General features: G+C 40.1%; 1 protein-coding gene across 1 annotated transcript in view; it reads left to right on the top strand.

Annotated features, from left to right (window-relative positions):
• The window catches only part of LOC148030140 (E3 ubiquitin-protein ligase At4g11680-like), a 38910-nt gene extending 23945 nt beyond the window's left edge, over positions 1–14965 (top strand). Inside the window, exons 4-5 of the mRNA XM_087686416.1 lie at positions 13581–13748; positions 13962–14965. Coding sequence (XP_087542542.1) covers positions 13581–13748; positions 13962–14135 — 342 coding nt within the window. The 3' untranslated portion in view covers positions 14136–14965. The remainder of the gene's footprint in view (positions 1–13580; positions 13749–13961) is intronic.
• Positions 14966–16600: the final 1635 nt, after the last annotated feature.

Genomic DNA, 16600 nt, shown 5'->3' with positions numbered 1-16600 from the left:
TAGCAGCTTGCTGTATAATTGGTTTAGGTTGTTCTAGGTGCACATGTTCTTGCGGAACTTGTGGGACATCATGGGCAAGATCCTGTTGATCATTTATGGCATCATTCCTTGCATTTTCAGGGATATTTTCAGTAGGTACTTGCTTTTGTCTAATGGGCATTCTTTGCTGTCCTATTGGCATCTTCTCGGAATACAACCCTTCGAACCTTCTCTGTTCTTTCAGGCTGTTTGTGCATGCGATCTTCTCGGAAGATAACATCATTGTTGCGTACTACTTTTTTTTTCTCGGGATCCCATAATCTATACCCCATTTCACCTTTATCACCATATCCTAGGAAAATGCATTTACAGGACTTTTGCTCAAGTTTGTTGCATTCTTCCTTGTGTATGTGCACAAATGCCTCGCAGCCAGAGACTTTCAACTGTGCATGCAAAGGTGGCTTGCCTGACCATGCTTCTCGGGGAACCCCCCCTCCGAAAGACTTGTTTGGTGACCGATTAATCAAGTGTATGGTTGTCATAATAGCCTCTGCCCAAAAACCATGGGGTAAAACAACATTGTACAGACCTTGTCTTGAATGGTCCTATTCATATGCTCTGTATCACCATTTGGGGCAGATTATGAGAAGCAGTAAGCTTCCTTTTAATCCCTTTGTTGTCACAAAAGTCTTGAAAGGCTTTGCACACATATTCCCCACCATTGCCAGAGTGAAGGCATTTTAACGTCTTTCTGGTCTGATTTTCAGCGAGTGCTAGGAATTTTTTAAATTTATCCAAGGCCTTGTCTTTGCGATGGATTAGGTAAATCCAAACTTTGCGTGTGGCATCATCAATAAAGGTAATAAAATGCTTCTTTCCCCCTAGAGATAATCCTGGCATTTGACATACATCTGAATGTAGTAACTCTAAGGGTGAAGACTTTAGAGAAATAGGATTTTTGTGTGACGTTTGAGTATGTTTACCATAAATGCAATGATCACACTGTTCAAAATCAACATACCTCAAAGACGGTAAATAACCCAAACGAGAGAGTAGTTTCATTCTAGATTGACTCATGTGTCCCAACCGGTTATGCCACAAAGAAACACTTGGCTCCTCAGTCATGGCGACAACATGGTCACGCATACTAGATACATGCAAAGGATATAGAGGATCACTTTTGGACCCCTTGGCAACAATGCGGGAGCCCTTAACATATTTTCCATTTGCTATCCTCAAAGGTGGTGTGACAACCTTCATTATCTAGTTGCCCTGTGCTTATCAAACTTTTTTTGAGCTGAGGTACATGTCTCACATTATGCAAAACAAACATAGAGCCATGCTGAAATTCCAGTTTCACACTGTCAATGCTTGCAATTTTACATGCATAGTTATCCCCCAATTGGACAACACCACGTACAACACCATTGTAGTCAGAGAACCACTCATGATGGGGTGTGACATGAAAGGACACACTTGAATCAAGTATCCAAGTGTGAATATCAACCATCATTGTCATTATCGTGAGTGACTACGTTAACCTCTTCCATTTTCACATTGCTCTTTTTGATAGGCTGACTGTCCTTGTTTTCAGCCTTGTTGGCTTCATTGTTTTTGTTTTTGCCCTTCTCTTTCTTTAGTTGAAAGTGATTCCTTTTATAGTGCCCCTTTTTGCCACAATGATGGCATTCCACATTCTTTCCACGAGATTTGCTGCGTGCTTTGTTTTTAGAATTGCTCTTATGTTGAAATATGCCTCTGGTGTGTAATACATTTGAAGACTTGTTTGTTGAGTTATTCTGCCTATTGAGTTCTTCCATCAGCAAGGAACTCTCCACATCAGAGTATAAGAACGGAGCATTCGAATTACTCAAAGCTGTCCTAAAGGTATCCCAACTTTTAGGTAGAGTGCATAGCAAGAATGTAGCTTTGAACTCTTCATCAATGTGTAAATCCAAAGCAATCAGCTGACTGAAAATTGAGTCAAACTCATTCAAATGTACAGACATGGCTGTATCCTCTTTTATGCGAAAGTCCATGAGTTTTTTCAGCCAATAAACCTTGTTGGCTGCATTTTTTTGAGCATTCAATTCTTCAAGCCTTTGCCACATTGCATATGTTGAATTCAGCTTGTAAATGTTGAAGAGCAAGTTGTCTGACACTGAGAGCTCAATGGTAGAGCAAGCAAGCTCGTCCAAGTCATGCCACTCGTCTTGTTCCATGTCTGCTGGTTTGATTCCCTTTGTTTGTTGCACTCCTCAAGCAATTTCTGACACAATTAGAGACCAAGGCAATAGTTACATGTGAAATCCCCAAAATTTCACTGCAATTTCTACTCTAAAGGCGTTCCCGAGCACAAATTTGACAATTTGGATCAAAAGCCCCAAATGTTTAGAGGATAATTTGTTCAAATTGCATCAATTCAAGTACCCAAGTGCATATACCAAGCAATTCTTGCACAAATTAATAAAATTCTGCAAAAGCCCCAAAATTTTCAAGTTTGGTGTGCACAAATTTAACTCAAATTGAAGAAATTTCACTGAAATGTGAAAAACCCCAAAATTTCATGGGCAATTGTGCACTGATTTTGCAATTTTTGAGTTAGATTGTTCACTTTTGCATTAAAGTTTCCAAATCCAAGAAAAGGCCGAATTTTCTTAGGGAGAATTTGGCTCTCTGCCTTGGCGTGTGAACACTCGATGAAGAAGAAAAGAAAAAGAAGGATATTAAAAAAAAAACATTGACCTTTACCTGTCTTGCGTGCCACGTTTGTGGCGACTGGTCCTGGTCGCCATCTGCCCGTTCTGTCCCCGTCCTGTTCAGTCGCCGAACTTGTCGCCGTGTTTGCCCGTTGACCCGGTTGCGTGTCACTTGGGCTTGGTTGTGTCACCCTGAGCCTGCAACGCGTTGTTTGCAACCTAGTTGCCTGAGTTTGATCACGTGTTGCCTACAACGCTTGCGACTTGCTGACAGAAACCCGTCTAGTCCGCCTGTAACACATGTGACACCTACGATACTGCTACTGGTCGGACTACCTCTTCTGCACATGCTGAACACTAACAACTGGTGCCTGAAGCTCTTGCTCACTTGTCACGTGATCTGGTGACCGTTTGTAATGAAGATATCCTAGCTTAGCCTAAATTGGCCTAAATCCATGACCAACCATGGATAATCAACAAGACAAACTCAAATGGAAAGAAACTAACTTTTATTAATCATGGCTGACAGCCATAGCTAAACTAGGAAAGAAGTACAAGAAAATTACCAAGAACATGAATTTTTCAAATGGTCCAAGGATCCCCCTACATTTGGCTGGCTTTCTCTTTTATAGCTAACCCTAGCCAAACCTAACTAACCCTAATCCTCTAATTATAGAGTATGTTTACATATGTCAGTCCCATTTTATGGCTATGGTTATGTCCTAATTACATGCCAAAATTTCCTACATGATAACATTACTGGCTTCGGGAAGTGTGTACAACTTGTGTGCTCTGATACCAATTTGTTGTGAAGACTGTACATGAGCTGAGCTGAGTGAAGGTACAGAGAGTTGAGAGCAGTAGAGTGAGAGAGTGAACATGACACTTGATGTTTGGTACAAAGACTTGTGTACCACATTTTAGGTTTTGAATATATATAAAGTTCAAAAGTGAAAGGGTGCGTTCACACTCGAACACGGTAAAAGGCATGGTGAGCCTTTATTCCCAACATAGGACTTGAATTCCAATAGCTGAAATTGAGGAATTTCAAGGAGATTCAAGAGGCCAACCAACCAATATTAGATTTGGGGCCGAATTTGTCTTTAAAGAAGCAGGGTGAAGAGTAATCCCTAAGCAAACCAAGGGGCAAATTGGTTTGGAGGCTTGTTGGTCAGTTTTGACAGCAAGAGGCACTAGGATTATCGGGAGGCACTCGGATTAGTGGAGGAGATTGGAGGATCTTAGTTGTATTTCTTCCATTTGCAATATAAGATAAAGAAATACCTCAAGGGACACTAGTTTTGGGGCCAACCGGATGTCCAATGTCCAATATTAAAGTGGTAAAGTGTGCATTTTCAGTTTATGTGAAATTTATGCTTGTTGTAATTAGTATTTAATCAGGCTATTTATCACCCTATCTGAGGAGGAAGATTGATTTTAATCTCTCTCTTCGACAGTTTATTCTCTCTCTCTCTCTCTCTCTCTCTCTCTCTCTCTCTCTCTCTCTCTCTCTCTCTCTTCTCCCCTCCCAAAAAAAAAACCCGTCTTCCCGCTCGATAGTACTTGTTTTCTCCTTCAAAGACTTTCTCTTCTTGACGTCACGATTTTCCTGATGCTTGAGGACTCACCAGCAAAATTAAACATTAACGTTTATTCTAAGGTAAACTCAATAATAATATTAGTACAAACACTAAATGTTAAGAAGTTTGGTAACATTTAATGTTATATCAAGACTAGAAATAATAATAGCAATAACATTAAATCTTACATTAAGAACTAAGAAAAAAGTTTCAGGGCAACTTGAGTATGAGTACTAGACAATAATTGTACTTTTGTCAGCAGTCATGATTGTCATTCCTTGTCATCTACTGTTGTGTGAGCCTTAGTTTGAGTTAGATGAGGACTTTAGGATCTTTGACTTGTTTGTCACTTCTTTTGACAGAGGAGGTAGCTCGTTCTAGAGCAGTCAATTTATTGCCTTTCAATGCATTTTCTTGTCTAGTTGGGATTTTATGTGCATTTCTCGGGTAGTTTTTACCTACGTTATAGTCTGCATTTTTTTGAGCACATATGGCATTACCAGCATTAAATGCTAGTTAGACCAGCATGGGCGGTAACTTTTTTGGCCTAGATTGCTGGTCGATCAGTTTTGGGGTTATTTGGCTACTTATAGCCTTTCTTGCTCAGTTGGCAAATCATCTTCCTTGGCAAGTGCATACTTTGACTCTGTCATCTTCCGTTGTCTTTGGTACTGCTATCATCATTTGCGTAATTTGGTGCCCTCATTGATGCTATGGGCTGCGTGCAAGGATTGATCAATCCTCCTTTTGTATTCAGCATTTGTTTCTTGTTGAGTACAAATTTGTTTTTTCCTTTCGTGGAGTCTCTCTCTATTTCTTTGTCTGTTTCATTGCGCACTCTCACATGGTTTTATCGCCAAAGGAGAGAACACAATGTTATGAGGATATGCATTTTTGAAGCCTCACTTAACATGTGGATTAATTTTTAATCACATGATTAAGTAAATGTTGCACATGTGAGGTGCAACTGGGGTTAAAGTAATTTTATGAGCCCAGGATCCGAAGAAATCACGGGACGTCAAAGGCAAAAGTTACTATAAGTTATGCTGCACATGTACTTGGTGGTATTTGGTGCTAGCTGTTAGCCTAGGTCATTCATTTGGCCATAAGTGTGAGTTGGTGACATTAGAAAAGTGGCGTGTAATGGTCTCTAACGCCAATCTAATGGTCAAAGATGGCGTAGAGACACTTAGGAATGAAAGTTGCCTAGCCAATTTAGTTATTAGCTAGTCAGATTATTTTTCAAGGCATCGAAATAATTATTGGATTAATTTTCAGTATTTAAAGATCGAAATTAACATTTAATTATGGATAATATTAGAAAAACCATTTGGGAAGGTTGCCACTTGTTAAAAATGCCCATGCAAGACTGAAAAACGTCTTTAGTGGTTGGAGAGAGGCATTTTTAGTGTATTCAACTTGCAAGAGAGAGGAGATGTTGTTGGTTTGATTTGTAGCCATTAGAGGACCTTTTGAGGCAGCCAAGGGCAAGAGAAGACCAATCAACAATAGGTGACAGCATGTACAGGCTGTTGAGACAGGGCAGCAGCAGCAAATGATTGATTTTCTTTAGTTCTTTGCATCTACAAGCTGTTGTGGCAGAGCAACAACTGCATTTGATTGATTTTTAGTCATTCTTCGTGACAAAACTCTGAGTTTTCTCTCTCTACAGCTTTCTCTCTCATCTCCTAGCCATTTTACAACTTTGCTCTGAAGATCTCAGCATTTGGACCCTTGGAGGTTGAAAAATTGCAATATCTTTGGTGTTTCATTTTCAGATTGTACATATTGATGGTAAAAAGAATATTGTGACTAATGTACTGTCACGTAAGCCACAAATTTCAGCTGTCAGCATGGTTTATCACACTGAGTTTGATGCTATGAAAAAGCAATGTGTTACTAATTCGGACTTTGCTAATGTTTATGATCAGGTTTGCAATGATCAAAGGCATGGACACTTTGTGCTAAGAGATGGATTTCTAATGATGCATGGACGACTATGTGTCACAAAGCAATTAAGGCCTAGAGTTATCACTGAAAGTAATGCTTCTCAATATGAATGACACAGAGGTATAGATGCCATGGTCAAGGCAGTGGAGCATTTCTTTTATTGGCCAGCTTTGAGGCATGATGTAGAATAATTTGTTAAGACATGTATCGTATGCTAGAAGGTAAAGCATGATAAGCAAAAAATGCCGGGTTTGTTGCAGCCCTTACCTATTCCAAATAGGCCTTGGTAGAGCATTGCAATGGACTTTATTTTTGAGCTTCCTAAGACACCTATAGGGAATGATGGGATATAGACTATCATTTGCAAGTTTAGCAAACAAGCCCATTTCATTCCGGTGAGGAAGAAAATAAAGGTTGATCATATGGCATGATTGTTTTTGCAGCACATCTTTGAGTATCATGGTATGTGAGTCAATCATTAGTGATCAAGACCCTTGGATGACCAGTTTATTTTGGAAGGGCTTGTTTGAGAATATGGGTACCATGCTGAAATTCTCATCATCCTTCCATCTGCAGACAGATGGTTAGTCTGAGGAAGCAAATTCCATAGTGTTAGATGTTTTGAGGTGCTATATTTCAGACCATAAGACACAATGGAAGCAATATTTGCCCTTGGTTAAGTTTGCTTACAACAACACAATGCATAGTTCTACGGACAAAGCTCCATTTGAGGTGATTGAGGGTGGTAAGAAGGTACCGCCTATTCTGCAAACTAAGGATAAGATCTTTGAGGCTGATTGTTATGTGGAAAACTTGGATGTAGCCTATGCAAAGATAAAATATACACTTCAGAGAGAGGGCAGCTGATTGCCACAGACGTGCTTTGCAGTTTGCAGAGGGTGATTATGTATTGCTGTGTTTTGAAAAGACAAGGCTAAAAAAGATGAAAGGAAGAGAAAGATTGTATCTGAAGTTAAGTATGAGATACTATGAGCCCTCCCAAGTGTTGGAGAAGATTAGGAATGTGGCATATTGACTGAAATTACCTCCACATTGGTGGATACACAATGCCTTTCATGTTAGTTTGTTGATGCCTTTTCATGAAGATGTGTCAGAGGATATGTTTGCTGAAATTCAGCCTGAGGTTGAGGATCTAGATGAGATTTTGATACCTAAGCAGATTTTGGCACATAAGGAAAGAAATGTCAAAGGTAAAGTTTCCAGAAGGTACTTGGTGAAATTTCAGAATTATTTACCAATGGATGCCAAATGGATGGAAGCTTTAGTTCGGGCTCCGTCAGGTTCAGGAGAGCAAGGGTTCGGAGTATTGCTTGATGCTCAAGGGGGAGGTAGCTCTTCCCCTCCTTTAGTTATGGACAACTCTTGTATGTAGTGGATCTCAGATGTATTCAGCATGTATCCAGTATGTTTGCCATGAGATCACTGAGGTAGCTCTTCCCCTCCTTCAGTTATGGACAACTCTTGTATGTAGTGGATTTCGGATGTATTCAACATGTATCCAGTATGTTTGCCATGAGATCATTGCTTAGTGTACTAGTCACTGTGAGATGTATGCAAATGAGTATGAGTTTCACCCGGGCAGTGGAACTATACTTTTGCATTAGCTTATGATTAATTTAGCATGAAATTTGCCTCAATTTTGAGACAAAAATTTTGATCAGTTTCAGCTCAGTTTTTGATTAGCTTGAGAACTGTTTATGGTCACTTTTTGGATTAGTTGTGTATTAGTTTTGCATTGATTGTTGGTCAGTTTTTGCAATGAGTTTGTGATCAGTTTGGAGTCACATTTGTAGCAGTTTGTGATAAATTATCAGATCAACAAGTGATTAGTTTATGATCAGATTATGCTAAGTTTTCAATGGTTCACATCTAGTTCCATGGACAATAGCATATGTTATGATGCCATTGATGTTTTAGCCATGGTTTATGCTTGGTTTTCTCTATACTATGGTTTGGTTTTGCCAGATGAGTTGAGCTCATGAGAAATGGACATATCACATGATAATCTGGCAATGTTTTTGAGATTCTTTGTGAGTCTTATGCTATGTTATGTTGGCTGGTAATTTTCAGCATATGTTGGACATATGGAATGGTTGAACAACAGTGTGTAATGTTGTGTTGGCTATGATGTCCTATGGAAATTCCAGTGTAGTACTTTGCTTTTGATGCATTTGGCAGTGCAATCGAGGACGATTGCAAGGATTTCAAGGGGGGGGGCTGTCATGAGGACATGTATTTTTGAAACCTCACTTAACATGTGGATTAATTTTTAATCACATAATTAAGTAAATGTTGCACATGTGAGATGCAACTGGCGTTAAAGTAAATTTACGAGCTCGGGACCCGAAGAAATCATGGGACGTCAAAGGCAAAAGTTGCTATAAGTTATGCCGCACAGGTACTTGGTGGTATCTGGTGCCAGTTGTTGGCCTAGGTAATTTATTGTCAGTTGGTGACACTAGAGAAGTGGCGTGTAATGGTATCTAACGTCAATCTAATGGACAAAGATAGCGTAGAGACACTTGAGAATGGAAATTGCCTAGCCAATTTAATTATTAGCTAGTCAGATTATTTTTCAGGGCATTGTAATAGTTATTAGATTAATTTTCAATATTTAAAGATTGAAATTAATATTTAATTATAGATAATGTTAGAAAAACCATTTGGGAAGGTTGCCACTTGTTAAAAATGCCCATGCAAGACTAAAAAACGTTTTTAGTGGTTAGAGGCATTTTTAGTGTATTCAGCCTGCAAGAGAGAGAGAGGAGATGTTGCTAGTTTGATTTGCAGCCATTAGAGGACCTTCTGAGGCAGCCAAGGGCAAGAGAAGACCGATCAACAACAGGTGACAGCATGTACAGATTGTTGAGACATGGCAGTAGTAGTAAATGACTGATTTTCTTTAGTTCTTTGCATCTACAAGCTGTTGTGGCAGGGCAACAATTGCATTTGACTGACTTTAATTTTCTTTCTCTACAGCTTTCTCTCTCATCTCCTAGCCATTTCACAGCCTTGCTTTGAAGATCTCAGCATTTGGATCCTTGGAGGCTGAGAAATTGCAAATTTCTCACAGTAAAAATTAGGGTTTAGCAGTAGTCTTGGGGGGTGTGCCAAAAAAAATTAAAAGCTCCAAGACTTGGATTCAATAAAGTTGAAGGTGAATTTAAGCTAAATTCAGGTGGAGGAATAGCCAGCCATTGAATTTGGGGCATTTCCATAGTCTATGAAGTGGGTGTGAAGGCCGATTGAGTGCCCAAATCAAGGGGCAAAATTTGCTGGCCACTTTGGACAGCAAGGGGAGTCTAGATTGCGAAGGGGATTGGGAGAATCCCATTGTAAATCAACTTCTTCTTCTTAAAGCTAAAGAAATACCGAAAGAAGCGTCAATTTTGGGGCCAATCGAGCGTGCATTGTCCAAGATCAGTAGGTAAATTTTTATTTTCAGATTTGCATTAATTGTTTCTGCTGTAATTAAGTTGTGATCAGGAATTTACCACCCATCTACAGAAGGAAGGTTGGTTACACACAAAGCTGTGTGGAGCTGCAACACTCCTTCCATTGCTAAGGTGACCACTCTAGAGTGTAGGCGACCATCCCAGTCTCCTCTGGACACCTCACCAATTTGCATTTTACTTCCACGCAACTAGTTCTCTTGCAGGTGGCCTGTTTCATCTTCTCTTTTCTACGTCTTGCTGTCCGCTATTGTTTGCATCAGCAAACACACATCCTCCCTGTTCTCTCCGTGTTTCTCAGGAGGCATGTTCGGTTGGCCTTAGAATGCCATCCATGGCACTCTCTATACAGGTGTCGTACTCCCTTCTTTGCCCAAAGAAGACCAGCTTGAAGTTTCAAACTACTTGCTTTGGTCATGTAAGGTCGAGTGTATCCTTGATACCTTCGATCTTTGGGAGTTTGTTACCCATCCTATTCCTTGTCTTGTGGAGGATCTCACTGTTGGACCATCGATGGATTGTGCAGCCTTATGGAATTGGCTCAACTTTGGAGCTTGATCTTTCCTCTTTATGAGCTTGTAGGATTTTGTCCTAGTGCATGTGTGCATGTTGAGGACTTCATTGACCTTGGTATTCCTCTTGCCACCCCAGGATCCGTTTCTCCCTTGGCCTTTTGCCACATCCAGGATCTGAGAGGTGTTAACGATCATGATTGTCATGCCTTTTCATTTCTTGCTTGTGAGCCTCAGTCTTAGTTAGATGAGGACTTTAGGAGCTCTGACTTGTCTGTCACTTGTTTTGACGGAGGAGGTAGCTCATTCTAAAGAAGTCGATTTACTGCATTTTAGTGCATTTTCTTCTCTAGTAGGGGAATTTTATGCACATTTCCTTGATAGTTTTTGCATATGTCAGTCTGTGTCACTTGCTGGATTTTTCTCAGTACATCTGGCATTTTTACCTGCATTAAATGCTGGTTGGGCTGGCATTAAAATGCTAGTCAACCGCTTTTTTGGCCTAGATTGTTGGTCAGCCTTTGGGGTTATTTGGCTATATTCCCCCCTCGGTTTGGCAGATCATCTTCCTTCTTCCTTGCCAAGGGTATAGTCCGTCTCCATCATCTTTCTTCGTCTCCAGTGTTGCTGTCATCATCAACGTGATTTGGTGTCCTCATTGATGTTGTGGGCTGTGGCAGGGACCGATCAGTCCTTATGTATTTAGCATTTGTTCCTTGTTCAATGCAGATTTTTTAATTATTTTCTTGCAATCTCTCTTTGTTGCTTTGGCTCTGTGTTCATGTTCCCTTTCGTTGCGCACTCTCACAACCTTATCATACCCACCAGCCGCAATATGTGCCCCCCTTGCATCCTCGCTAGTAGTGTCCCATACCATCCTAAATGAGATAAAAGTGTACTTGTCAGGCGTGAAGTATCAGAGTTCCGTGAACAAAAGTGATTTGTGCATGTCATTGGATCTTGTGTCCAATTGTAGGTTGACACTTTGATACCAATGAAACGGCCCCCTAGAATCCAACTTACACACGAGACACGGCACAAGCCATATCCACAAAACTAGGATCTAGCAGCACTTGGGGTCACAGCCACATCCAAGGGTTGGCGTCTCATGCCACTAGCACACACCATCTCGGTGTGCAGATGCATTAGCCAACACGCCAAGAGTGCGAGTGGTGATCACACGATAAATGTGCACAATAGGGCCTTGGGTCCTATAAATGGGACTTAGTTGCCCTAACTTTGAAGTGCCCTAAGTGCATTCACACTAAGTTAGTTCATGACCATTGTGACCAATGCTACTAGCATCCATTTGGACATCCAAGGATGTAAGAGCCTTGGCCTTAAGTCGTCCATTGTTTTTAGGCATCAACATCCAAGATCTATAGGTTTTACTTGGGGTTAGAACTAGGAATTCTTAGCATGCCTTAGTGACTGGCACTTGCACGTCTCAAGGTGAGAGATAAAGCATGCCTTTGTATTCTTGCCATCATGGAGACAAAGCTTGTGACCAGCCTTCCTTTCGTGGATGGGTGGTAAATCCCCAATCATAACTTAATTACAACAACAAACAATAAATGCAAATCTGAAAATACAAATTTACCCATTGATCTTGGACAATGCACACCTGATTGACCCCAAAATTGGTGCCCGTTCGGTATTTCTTTAGCTTTATTGAAAAAAGGGTTGATTTACAATGGGATTCTCCCGATCCCCTTCGCAATCCAAACTCCCTTGCTGTCCAAGTGACAAGCAAGTCTTCAATCTGATTTGCCCCTTGGTTTGGGCACTTAATTGGCCTTCACCCACTTCATAGACGATGGAAATGTCCCAAATTCAATGGGTGGCTAGTCCTCCACTTGAATTAAGCTGAAATTCACCTTCAGCCCTGAAAAATCCAAGTCTTGGAGCTTTCAATTTTTGGCACGCTTCCGGAGGCTGTTGCTAAACCCTAATTTCTATTGCAAATTAGGGCTTTTAGCAGAGAAATTTGCAATTTCTCAATCTCCAAGCGTCCAAATGTTGAGATCTTTGGAGCAAGGTTGTGAAATGGCTGGGAGATGAGAGAAAAAGCTGTAGAGAGAAAAAATTCAGAGTTTTGTTACGAAGAATGACTGAAATCAGTCAAATGCAGCTGTTGCCCTGCCACAATAGCTTGTAGATGCAAAGAAAATCAGTCATTTACTGCTGCTGCCTTGCCTCAATAGCCTGTACCGGCTGTCACTTGCTGTTGATTGGTCTTCTCTTGCCCTTGGTTGCCTCAGAAGGTTCTTGAATGGCTGCAAATCAGACTAGCAGCATCTCCTCCCTCTCTCTTGCAGGTTGAATACATTTAAAAGGCCCTCTTCAGCCTCTAAAGACGTTTTTTAGTCTTGCATGGGCATTTTTGACAAGTGGCAGCCTTTCCAAATGGTTTTTCCAGCATTAGCTATAATTAAATATTAAATTTCAGTCTCTAATACTGAAAATTAATCTAATAATTATTTCAGTGCCCTAAAAAATAATCTGACTGGCCAATAATTAAATTGGCTAGGCAACTTCCATTCTTGAGTGTCTCTGTGCCATCTTTTACCATCAGATTGGCGGTAGGTACCATTAAAGGCCACTTCTCTAGTGTCACCAATTGACACTTATGGCCAAATGAATGACCTAGGCTAACAACTGGCACCAGATACCACCAAGTACGTGTGCGGCATAACTTATAGCAACTTTTGCCTTTGATATCCCGTGATTTCCTCGGGTCTCGAGCTCATAAATTTATTCTAGCCCCAGTTACACCTCACATGTGAAACATTTACTTAACCACGTGATTAAAAATTAAGCCACGTGTTAAGTGAGGTTTCAAAAATACATGTCCTCATGGCAGAGCTAGTGGTTCTTCTCTTAAGGTCAAATTTTAGGTATCATCAAGTATCACCTTGGCTACTATTATCCCTCCAAGTTTCTTGCTATGGTGTAGGTGCTGCTTTCATTTTTCATTAGGTTCTTGGCACCACAAGCTGATTCAGACTCCTACTGCCTTTGAATGCATTTCAGTGATGTTTGTTTGGCCTGCTTCAATGCTGCCGTGGTCTGCCTTTAAGCCCTATAATAATATTCACTCTAGCAACTTTGCACTGTTATACAATTTTGACCAATCTTCTGAAGTGAATGAAGCAGATTCAGTGGCAACACTAGATCTGAATTTTTGTATATGGGGAGCTTCTAGTATCCTCTTGCATTGCAGGATACAGTGAGGCTCAACATAATGTGCTAGCCTTCGTTACAATTTCTTGTTTATGCTGTTTGATGGGACTTTGTGATTTTACTTCATGGTTGTTAAGGTCATCATTTTAGCAGCTTTTTCATCATATGTTAGGATAGCCATCAATGTTTGATCCTTGTAAACAGGAGGGTGCATCTGAGGAAGACATCAGCATTCTTCCAAAGTTCAAGTTTCGACGCACAGGGAGCTTTGACAAAAGTACAGGAGAGAAGTCTGGTCCTTCTAGGGGTATAATGAGTTTGGTTGGATCTTCCACTGCTCCTAGAGAACGCCTGTTATCTGCAGAAAACGCGGTAAAATACCTTCTGTTTTCAATTTGCAAAAATCATACTTCTCTAAATGATTGCTTAAATGGTAAGAGTAGTGTACAAATTTGTCAAAATAGTGCTTTGTGTTGAGCAACTTGATCTTGTTACACATGTTCCTAGCACAACACTGCATAGCTGTGCTTGTTGGAACTGGTGATGTAATTGAAGCTGAAAACTCTTAGAATTTCTTTGTGCCAGGAGTGCTGCATATGTCTCTCAGTTTACGATGATGGGGTGGAACTTCGGGAACTTCCTTGCACACATCACTTTCACTGTGCATGCATTGACAAATGGCTTCGGATTAATGCCACATGTCCTCTTTGCAAGTTTAATATTATTAAAAACAACACAGCTGGTAGGGAGGATGCCTAGCAGTGGAGATGCTTTGAATTGCTTCTGATATGTATATAGTTTGGATGTCCGATGCATTGGATGCATCTGCCATGTGTTTGCCAATATTATGAGAGGGTGGCATGTAGATCCACAGAGAATTTTTGTACCCACTTAAACCAATGGGTACTGAAAAGCTTTGCATTGGTGCTGGTTATCTTGCTACTTGTCTTCATGACTAATATTGTCGGACTTTTGGAGATACCCTTGCATCAGTAGTGGTATCTGGCATAATGTCAGGGGGAATGTCATTTAATTACGGTCTCAAGAGTTGGGCAAAATGGAATCTCTCAATCAATTGCTTGTAACCAGATAAAGGATTCAGGCTGCTGTCAGTTCCTTAAAGCCAGTGCTCTTTCAAAAACCTCTTCTTGGCGGTGCCGAACATCTTTGTTGATGCTATCAGTTTCTAAAGCCAGAGTTCAAAGCCGTCTTCTTTGGGGTGGCAAGCATCTTCCTGGATGCTTTATAGCAAAAGTATTACAATATTACGCAAAGCTCTTTCCAGAAACTACGCTTTGTAACTTTTTATGTGATCAGGCCCGATTGCCCTCTAAATTAAGAGCATGGAAGTTTTTCAAGAAATGCTTTTTCATTTTTGTGGCCAATGTGGGTCAAAATCAGGCCCAGGTAAACCTTATTTTAGAATTACTCTTTTCTATGTGAACCTTGTACATGGTGTGTGTGGAATCAGAGAAAGGTTATGAGACGATTAAGGTTCAGATGATGTGTAGGTGCTTCGAGGCTCCAGTCCAGAAGATTAGCTTCATATTATCAGGAGAACAACTAGTAACCGGGTTTATTCATACGAGGGTTTGATCTATATTAAAGTGAGTTTAAACATTTTTCAAATGCATGCAATGCTACAAAAGCTATATTGGTGTAGAGCTTTGTGTAGTTTGTTGAGCCACCCTTGTTGCTTTAGGTTGAAGTGGTTTTTTTTGTGTTCAATGTTAACTTGTAACTTTCTTCCTTATGTCTAGGGTACTGAAAACAAATTTAGTGAGGTTCCACAGTATGCTTATGCAAGGGTTTATTGTTGAGTATAGTTTCTCAGGTTATGTTTTTTCTGTTATACAGCATGAAATTGATATAATATCATAATAGCTTGGCATAAAATTGTGTTTCATACAAGTATAGTAAGTTTCACGCATGTAAGGTGTATATTTAATTGTGCTTAAGGTGATATTTTATCATTTTTTCATGCTAAAGTGTTGTGGTATACATACTCTCATGTAAACAGTAAGACTCAGAGCAAAATATATTGTGAATGGCACAGGAGCAGTTTAGATGCGAAAAGATAGTTGAATTAATAAATATCGAGCTACATGCTACTAAGACCACTTGATATGGGCCATACTCCTGAGTCACATCAGTTTTATTCATATTATGAAGATTACAGGACATTTCCAAAAATCATGAGGCTCTGGGGATTAGTTCCTTCCAGGCAATCTCACAGATGTTGCCCATGAAAACTCTTGCATTTCTAGCTTCCCACAATGCTCTTAAGGTCACCAGTCTGATCACATGGAATGCTAAGAGCCTATGTTTGCTCTTGATGCTGTTGATGCCAAAAATCCAGGTCACCAATGCGCTGTGAATTGTCCCCTTGTACTGTGAAGTTCAAACAAACTTGGGCCCAGGCTTGATGTGCAGTTTATCCAGCCCAGAAAATGTGTTTGAGAGATTCTTCTTAGTCACAATTGCATGATCCATTTGCCCTGCCTCCAAGGAGCAGCAACATTTTTGAATGTAGAGCACTGTAAATTGTTACATGATTGTTAACTGTGATCCATGATGAGGGGCTGTGAGGTCCTAACTACCACTCGAGTGGAAGTTCAGGACATCTTATAGGATAGACAACCATTTGAAGATTTTGCTAGTTATTTTGTAGCTAATTGGCCGTTGAATCAGGACTACCTGAAAAAACTTCTCCAAAGTATGGCAAAATGATGCTAGTTCTTGGCTTAAAATGATTTTCTGTAAGCAAATTACCACTGTTTTTTGTTTTGTCCTTTTTTTTTGGAGAATGGCTTGAAATTTGAAAGATGTCGCAAGGATGTACCCGATGTTTGAACTCCCATGCCATTATACACACCCACATGCTCAAACCACTTGAGCTATAACCTTGTTGGCAGCAAATTGCCATTCTTATTGGATTGTAAATTGGACAACATTGGCATTATCTAATTGCATCATGCTTCTCTTAAACAATATCTACTTAATCAAAAGATTGATCTAGTATAACTCAGATCATTCAAGTAATGAGAGGAATCAATGGTTATTGTGGAGCATTTGGATAGTTATGTTTAACAATAGAGTCATGGCAATGAACGTGAATGATTTTGGGTATCTAAAGTTGTGAAAGAAAGGCCAAGGATTATGAGTGAAGGGTTGAGATAATCAAGGCTCTTAGGTCATGGCAATGAAAGGTCAAGGTCTTGATA

This window comes from Lygodium microphyllum, chromosome 10, assembly GCF_053477565.2.
Source record: "Lygodium microphyllum isolate KBCC chromosome 10, Lygodium_microphyllum_v1.1.10, whole genome shotgun sequence".
In the NCBI taxonomy this organism is placed as follows: Eukaryota; Viridiplantae; Streptophyta; class Polypodiopsida; order Schizaeales; family Lygodiaceae; genus Lygodium; species Lygodium microphyllum.
The sequence above is the reverse complement of the archived record's forward strand: the minus strand, read 5'-3'. Positions and strand labels throughout refer to the sequence as shown.